The following is a 7,567-nucleotide window of genomic DNA, read 5'->3' on the forward strand; positions in this document are numbered from 1 at the left end:
CCTCTGGATGGCAGGAGGGACAGTCCTTGGAAGAAATCGCTCAAAGGGCAGAGCGATAAGTGACCAGAGGGGGTTGCGGAATAAACACTTTAGACAGCAAGCCCTACTGACAGTCCTAGGTAAGTGCAGCACAGCTTGCGCGTAGAGACCGACCAATCCCCTACCCCAGGCGGGGCGGCGGCCGCCCCGCCGACCCACCAGCCAGGTGCGCTTGGGGTAGAAGCGCACTGTGCCGGTGATCTCCTGCGACCGGCAGACACCAGGGGACCAGGATGAAATGGCGGGCAAGCTTGGGACAGGGCAGGTGCCAAAGGGGGGGTGCTCCAAGGGGTTGCAATCGATGCCCAACGGCCCCAAACATCTGTGGTCCTGCTTCCAGGCATCTTGCTACACAGACGGCCAGCTTGCCGCCTCGCCTGTGTGACAAGAGCCCAGGAGCGGGCTGTCCCCCACCCAGCCCATGCCCACCACGAGGTGGCGGTTGCCGTCCAGGCGCTTCACGTTGACGAGGGCCGGCTCAAAGTCCAGGCTGCCCGTGAACTTGGCCAGGTAGGCCGCCACACGCATGTGGCCTGGCGGTTGGCATTTTGAGGGGAGGCGGCTTGGGGGTGGGAGTGGGGGAGAAGGCGCCCTTCGGCTGAGGTTGCGTTTAAGGTCTATCGCAAGCACAGAAGGCGCCGGGGTGGACGGCCGCGGCCAAGATGGCGAGGGGGAAGCAGGGCTTAGGTGGTCCAGGCCTAGGCAGGTGCGTGGCCACACAGCCCTTGGCAGTGTGCAAGGTCGGGAGTTGCCGGCGCAATGCTCCCCCCTCCCTGTGGTCTCAAGCTCACCCTTGCGGCTGGTCAGGATCGGCGGCACATCTGGCGGCGCAAGGTGGGGGTGCACAAGGGTTTCCCTATCAGCAATGAGGACTAAATTTCCACAACACCGTGCTCGTATTATCAGATCTTGCAGCTGAGGGCAAAGGCAGGCAGCGCAGGATGGGACCAGAAGGCACGCAGCCAGAGACGAGGCGAAATCAAAAAGAGTGCTGGTGGCAACGCTGATAGCACACAGGATGAACAGCAGGTGCCACAAAGCACAGGAGGCGGCACGCATATGCCCCTGGGCGCAGGCGTATCAAGGCACGCGTGTGTATGCTCTCACCCCAGACGACGTCCCTGGAGAGGATGGGCATCACCTCGCAGAAGTCCTGCATGTATCGCGCCCTCATGAGGTCGCGCACGGCGTTGACGATGCGCGCCGCGCCCTGGGGCATGCTGGGGGTTGTGATTGGAGCATTGGCATGAGGTGTGGAAGAACGGGGCTCCGAGCCCCCTCCCAGAAGAGCTACAGGTGTGGCGTTGGTGCAATGCAGGCAGGTGGGTGCCCCATACACCCAAGGTCCAGCTGACTGCAGGGGAGGGATTGAGGGATGCATGTGTCACAGTGACACGCCGGCTCGCCGGCGCTCGCCGCGGTCCTCGCGTGCTCACTTGTCGGCCGTGAACGTCCCAGTGCGGGCGTCCTCACTGCCATGGACGTACTCTCGCTCGGTGTGGGCCGCGTGGGGCGCCACAACGTTCGCAGCCATCGCGATCTCGGCTTGGAGAGCGTAACGGTGGCAGGTACCGTAGCAACAAGACGTGGTTAGCGATCGTGGTTAAGGAAGCTTCTATGAGGGGTAACAAAGCAATAGAGAGAGTCAGCAATTGGAGCCCTTATGTGCGGCACCTGACGCTGTCCAGTCACTTCCTCGGACATGCGCGCACCTTGAACAAGCGAGCGCATCTGCGCGCACAGCACTATGAGCCGCCCGCAATCCAAGCCTGTGGCGATTGGCACACGGGGCTCTCTGCGCAAGCTGGTTGGACGATTTAACGCCCATCGCTCCAGCCTGACTAACACTTGCATCGGCTGCGTCACCCTGGCAGCAGCAGCGAGCCCTGCCCGCCCGACAAGATTGATACTCTATTTCGTGCTGGTCATCCCCCAACAGCCCGCATGCGCCAACCAAGCCAGCCAGCTTCAGGTGGCGCGCTGCTCGCCTCGTTTTAGGCTCATTTGCGCACCGAAGCTTGGGGAAGCGACTTGCCTCTTTGGGCTTGTCCTGCTGCCAATGTCCAAACTCGCCATTCAGAATTGAGCAGCAGCCCACGATTCCTGGCGAACGATTTGGAATCGCGACATGTCATCCTGGGGTCAACGCCCGTTGCAAGCGCTGCAAGGCTGCTGGTCAACGCCCCGCGAATCCAAGAGTCAACACGTGTCCAAGCATCAGTGGCCGCCTCAGCATCTGAGGAAAGATATGGCATGTAGCTTTGTAAGCCAAACCGGACGGGTTACATAAGGTCGTTGCCGGCGTGCAGGCCACCTGCTGCGACACTGCAGCGGTGCGGCGGCTGCTTGACGGCGGCATTATCAAATGTTGCTATGCGCGTGCTACGCCATAAAACGTGTTGATGCACGGACTCTTCTTTCTTTCAGCGCTCTTTGTTGACGTAGAGACAGCCCCTTCGCTCTGCACTTGTATCTCTCGCCAAACGAAGGCGAGCTAGGGCCTTCTAGGCGGTCGTATCAGGATAGAAAAAGCTTCATCATTGCATTAGGTCACCCACAGCCGCCCGAGGAGGCCGAGCAGCCGCCCGTGCGCTCGGCAGCCTGCGACCACCCCAGGGCAGCGGCCTGTAAGCGCCGGGCGCGGCATCACCGGCTTCACCAGCGGTAGCCATGAGGGTCGATAAGTGCTGGTTCTGCAGCAGCGCCATCTACCCAGGTCACGGGATCAACTTCGTGCGCAACGATGCCACCGTCTTCAAGTTCTGCCGCAGCAAGTGCCACAAGAACTTTAAGATGAAGCGCAATCCCCGCAAGGTCCGCTGGACCAAGGCGTACCGCAAGCTCGCCGGCAAGGAGCTCGCCGAGGACGCGACGTTTGAGATGGAGCGCCGCCGCAACCGGCCGGAGAAGTACGACCGCGACCTCGTCATCAAGACGGTCAAGGCCGTGGAGAAGATCAGCGAGATCCGCAAGAAGCGCCAGGACCGCTACCACGAGAAGCGCATGGCGCGCGCCAAGGCCGGCCAGGTGGCGCAGGACAAGCAGCAGCTCGAGCAGCAGATCCATCTCATCAAGGCGCCCGCGGCCATCCGCACCAAGGACAAGGCCAAGGACAAGCAGGAGAAGGTCAAGGTGCTCGCGGAGCAGCGCGCGGCGGAGACCATGCAGGAGTGAGGCGCGTCGCGGCCAGCGCACCGCGCGGTGGCAGAGGGCGGCATGCAGCCGGTGCGCGTGCAGCCGCGTCTCCGCAACGGCAGCGGCGCAGCCGGGTCCCCAGAAGGCGGCATGTCCAATGGCGGCGGGGGGGGGGGGCAGCGGTGGCGCTTTCAACATCGGCGACGGTGCCCGCGGTCGTTTTGCGGCAATCCAGTCGCCCAGGCGCAGCCGTCGCGCCTGGCAGCAGGGTCGCTGCACGCCGCGCCGCGGGCGGCTTTCTGCCGTCGCAGCCGCCTCTGGCTGTGTCAATGTAGTGCAGCAGGATTGGGCTCTTCCTCTTTTCAGCAGCGTTTCAATTTTTCTTTGCGTGCAATGGCAGCAGCGGACGCTGGTGCCTGTTTGGCGCGCACATCAGCGCCGTGGTGCGTTGCGTGTGGATGCGCCACAGAGCAGATGCTGTGTGCTTTGATCAAGTGTTCGTCTGTTTTTTTTCTGTTTTTCGTGCCACTGACCCCGTGAGTCGTCACCGACGTTTGACTCCACTTTCAGCGACATCTTCTGTGGCACCGGGTGCACCCTGCACCATGAGCCCAGCATACACCCGGCAAGCATTCAACTGCCGCTCTGGTCACGTCACGCCCTGCCTGTTCAATGGTGCACATTGCTGAGCGTGCTCCCCTGGTTTTTTGCCAAATGGATTGCGACAGCTTGTAAGCTGATACGCTTAGACCGAAGCCAACAGCAACAAAGCCCAGCGTCAATCTTGGCACACACGCGATGGAGGAGGAACAAGGGTGGGGTGCAGCCCCTGACCGCGCCTCCGTTCGCGCCTGCTCGTTTCATGGGGTCGCCTGCTTTCTCACCCCCACCCTGCAGCCCTGATCCGTCACGGCTGCACTGAAGACGCCAGCATCTCCAAGCCACGGCAGCCACATGGCACCATGCAGGTTTGAGGGGTTACTCTAGAATCAAGAGATGTTGGTGGGGGCAGACTGTGCACATCGAGAAAGCAGTGCTGCATTGCCCACCACAAATCGCAGCTGTGCTCACAGCGCAAGGGGAAGAGCTGTCTCCGGCCAATGCTGGCAGCCGCCCCACTGGGGTGGGCGGGCGGGGGCGCACACCTGTGCACGCTTAGCAAGCATGGACGGCCGCCCAACTTGTTTCGGGCGCTTGCAGCAAGGGTCCGTCTCTTCACTGAATTGCCAGGGGCTGCGCAGCCCCTGGCAGTGTGTCGACGGCTACAGCACAGACGGCCTGCCCCAGGTCGCGCGCCACCCCGCATCATCGTGGTTGGGCCACGCCCGCCAGCAGCGCGCGATACAAGGGTGAAGCTCCCCTGCGTGCGGCATACGTGCACGCGTAATTGTGTGCAAGGTTTGCACGTGCGATTGCGGTGCATGCATGCGCGTGTGTGTGCTGTAGGAGCTGCGGGCTTGCTCTGTGATGGTCCAAGGCAAACGCCGTCAAAAGTGCGAGCTTCTGTTGAAGTGCAACCATGTGCCCAGATGTGGCTGTCCCAAACATCAATGATGTCAATGCTGAGGCGGTGTTGTGGTGAGGGGGGGGGGGAGATCTTTGCAGCCAGGACGAGAGGCAGCGTCCAGCAAACCCTCACTGATGCGCCTGAAATGTGCAAAATCATGATTGCCGCAACCGCGCAACAATTTCCGAATGAAGGCAGCGACAGGGCTAACGGGGCCAGCATGCGCCGCCAATGAGGGGCGGCCTCGCAGCCCGCAGGCAAGAGGTGATGTATGCGCTCAGGCTGCGGCGGCGCGGGGCGCGGCGCGGCCCGCCCGCGGGTCGCCACAGCGTGTGAGAGAACGAGAGGCGTCCTGTGCACGAACACCAGCCTGGATCAAGGCATCAGCCTGCACAAGGATGCCGCATCTCAAAGCCATTCAAATCACTGGGTGCGCAGCCACGAAAAGAATCATGTGGGCTCATTAACGTGTGATAAATGGCGGGCCCCAGTCAACGGGCTCAAGGGAACAAGGAGGTCAGTCAGCAGCGCTGCGCCACTTGAAAAGGTGTGCGTCGCGCCGCAGCGCATCCACCATGGCTTAGGCCAGAACCAGGATTCGGGGCTTGCACCGAGTGCGCCTCGCCAAGGGTTGCGCCGTGCCGCGCGGCGGTCTACCAATTCAGCGCCCATGCCCAGCGCCAGCTCAGCGGGCCGCGCGCCCCGGCCGCCTGCCCCGCCGGAGCGCGCGCGCCCGGACTCGCCACCAGGCGCCGTCGGGCTCACGGCTTCGCAACCAGCGCAAAGTCGCGCACCACGCCGCCGCCGCCGACGGGCACGGTGATCTGCGCCACTGCGTCCGCATAGCCAGCCATGGTCGCGACCAGAGAGTAGTTGCGGCCGGGTGCCAGGGGGCGCGCGTAGAAGCCGTGGCCCCTGGACGCGTAAAAAGGAACGGGGGCGGCGGCGCCGGCGGCACTGCGCACGTACAGCGTGGCGGCCAGGGGGGCGCCGCTGGCGGCGTCTGTGACGCGGCCGCGCACGCCTGGGGATGCGGAGGGGAGGGGAGGGTCGTGGGCGGTGCGGTGGGGTTGACCCGCTGTCATGCAGGGCGAGAGCTGGTTCTAGCAGGTGGGGCCTGCCCTGAGAACCACCAGGCGTAGAAACTTGGGTTCGAGGAGCACACAATTATGAGCCACACAGCCCGAATGTCACAATATTGACCCCTAAAAGCCAACCCTAACTCATGTATGATCCTCCCGGAGCGCACATGTCCCCAAGCACGCTCGCTTCATGCCTCAGCAGCGCAATTCCGCCCCTCGCCACCCCCCATGCCCCTCCCCCGTTTACACCCATCCTCGTGGGCCTCAAGCCACGCAGCCCCTCCCCCCCCCCCCGGGCCCCTCTTCAGTGTACACCCACCCTCGTAGGCCCTGAGCGGCAGCGCCAGCAGCGCATCTCTGTTCTGCTCCCACAGGCTAGGGATGGCGGACGGCGGGGGCGCCTTGACAAGCGATGTTTCGATTGTGAAGTGGATGCAGCCCGCTGTGGTGTAGTCCCAGTCCTGATGGTGTAAGGGAGTGTGTGTGTGTGTGTGTGTGTGTGTGTGTGTGTGTGCGCGCGCGCGCGCGCGCGCATCCATGCATGCAACCCACGTGCAATTTTGGAGGTGTGTTGGATTGTAGGGGCTATCAGTATGTGCGTTTCTGAGGGAGGGGGTGCCCACGTGTGCGCGCGCCAGTTGTCCGCCTCGCGGCCGAGGCAGTTTCTTGGCCCAGCCGGCTGGCTGCCCGAGAAGGGGGTATCTGGTTCGAGACCCCTGGCCCGGAGCCCCCTAGCCCGCAGCCCGCAGCGCGCGACACGCGTTTTGCATACGAGGCGCGCCCTGCGCACCTGGTAGCTGCCGTAAACAGGGTACCACGCAGCGCCGTTGGTGACGCCGCCGTCGTCCCTGAACGGCTGGTCGTCGTTGTTTTGTGTGTGTTGCGGGGCGCGACGGGCATGGGGAGCGAGTCAGAGGGGCAAAGGGGATGGGGCTTTGGTTGCGGTCGTCAGCAGAGGAGGTGCGAGCGTGGGGGTTTGAAAAGCGATGAGGTTGAGAAGCATGCGTCAAATCAATTGCCTCGCAAACAGGTCGCAAGCGCTGGGAGCACGCGGTGCCGACTCTTGCACCGGGGAGAGGTGATGCAAGGGGCATAGCCGGCCCGCATGGCAGGACTGGGCGGGCGGCGCCGTGAGCCGGAGTTCAGAGCTCACCCCTTGCAGCATGGCGGGGTTCAGCGAGGCGTAGGCCTTTGCGAGGTACGTCAGGGTGACGTCATCAGGGGCCACGCTCGGGCCGGAGACGAATTGCGATAACGACGGGTAGCCGTCCCAGGGGTAGTTGACCACCTGACGGTTGCCGCGGCGGTTGAGACGACGATTGGTGAGGGCCTCTTAAGATTGTGCGGATTTGAGTCCTTGACGAGCTGGCAGGCTTGGGGACGATCCGGCAAGCACCGCAGAGGTGTACAGGCTGCCGTGGCCCATGGCAGGCGGCTGCCGGCGCGCCGTCGCAGGCAGCCTGGCATTCATGCTTCACAGCCGGGCTGCCAGCAGGCGGGGCCGCACAAAGTCCAATCGAATTCGTCACTGAAACCCTTCCCAATGGCCCAAATCATGCTTCATGAATGCACACAGCTCACCAGGTCGCCCTCGTGAAAGTTTGCTGCCGCCAGCCAGGTGCGCCCCTGGCTGAACGCCATCACAGCCCGCACCTCCGGCTGCGTCAGGGCCGTCGGCTGCCGCAGGTCGGCGCCGCTGCTGGCAAAGTGGTCTGGGAAGTTGCGGTTCAGGTCGTAGCCAGCGCCTGTGCCGCCCTTGGCCCTGGAGTGGTGGACAGGAGTGATGATGGGGCGGGGCGGGGGG

At 63.5% G+C, this 7,567-nt stretch overlaps 3 protein-coding genes across 3 annotated transcripts; 1 reads left to right on the top strand and 2 right to left on the bottom strand.

The window, feature by feature from the left end:
• Positions 1–387: 387 nt before the first annotated feature.
• Positions 388–1,573, bottom strand: MNEG_11946 (hypothetical protein; the record flags this gene model as incomplete). The annotated part of the gene is made up of 4 exons (XM_014039580.1): positions 388–572; positions 831–860; positions 1,147–1,259; positions 1,476–1,573. The coding sequence occupies 4 exons, from the start codon at positions 1,571–1,573 to the stop codon at positions 388–390; spliced, it is 426 nt and encodes a 141-aa protein (XP_013895034.1).
• Positions 1,574–2,709: 1,136 nt separating this feature from the next.
• On the top strand, positions 2,710–3,213 carry MNEG_11947 (hypothetical protein; the record flags this gene model as incomplete). The annotated part of the gene is made up of 1 exon (XM_014039581.1): positions 2,710–3,213. The coding sequence occupies one exon, from the start codon at positions 2,710–2,712 to the stop codon at positions 3,211–3,213; it is 504 nt and encodes a 167-aa protein (XP_013895035.1).
• A 2,229-nt stretch (positions 3,214–5,442) lies between these two features.
• On the bottom strand, positions 5,443–7,404 carry MNEG_11948 (carboxypeptidase D; the record flags this gene model as incomplete). Its single annotated transcript, XM_014039582.1, has 5 exons — positions 5,443–5,705; positions 6,083–6,224; positions 6,554–6,619; positions 6,917–7,051; positions 7,345–7,404. 5 exons carry the CDS (start codon positions 7,402–7,404, stop codon positions 5,443–5,445), a joined length of 666 nt encoding a protein of 221 aa, XP_013895036.1.
• Positions 7,405–7,567: the final 163 nt, after the last annotated feature.

This window comes from Monoraphidium neglectum (assembly GCF_000611645.1).
Source record: "Monoraphidium neglectum strain SAG 48.87 unplaced genomic scaffold scaffold02982, whole genome shotgun sequence".
In the NCBI taxonomy this organism is placed as follows: Eukaryota; Viridiplantae; Chlorophyta; class Chlorophyceae; order Sphaeropleales; family Selenastraceae; genus Monoraphidium; species Monoraphidium neglectum.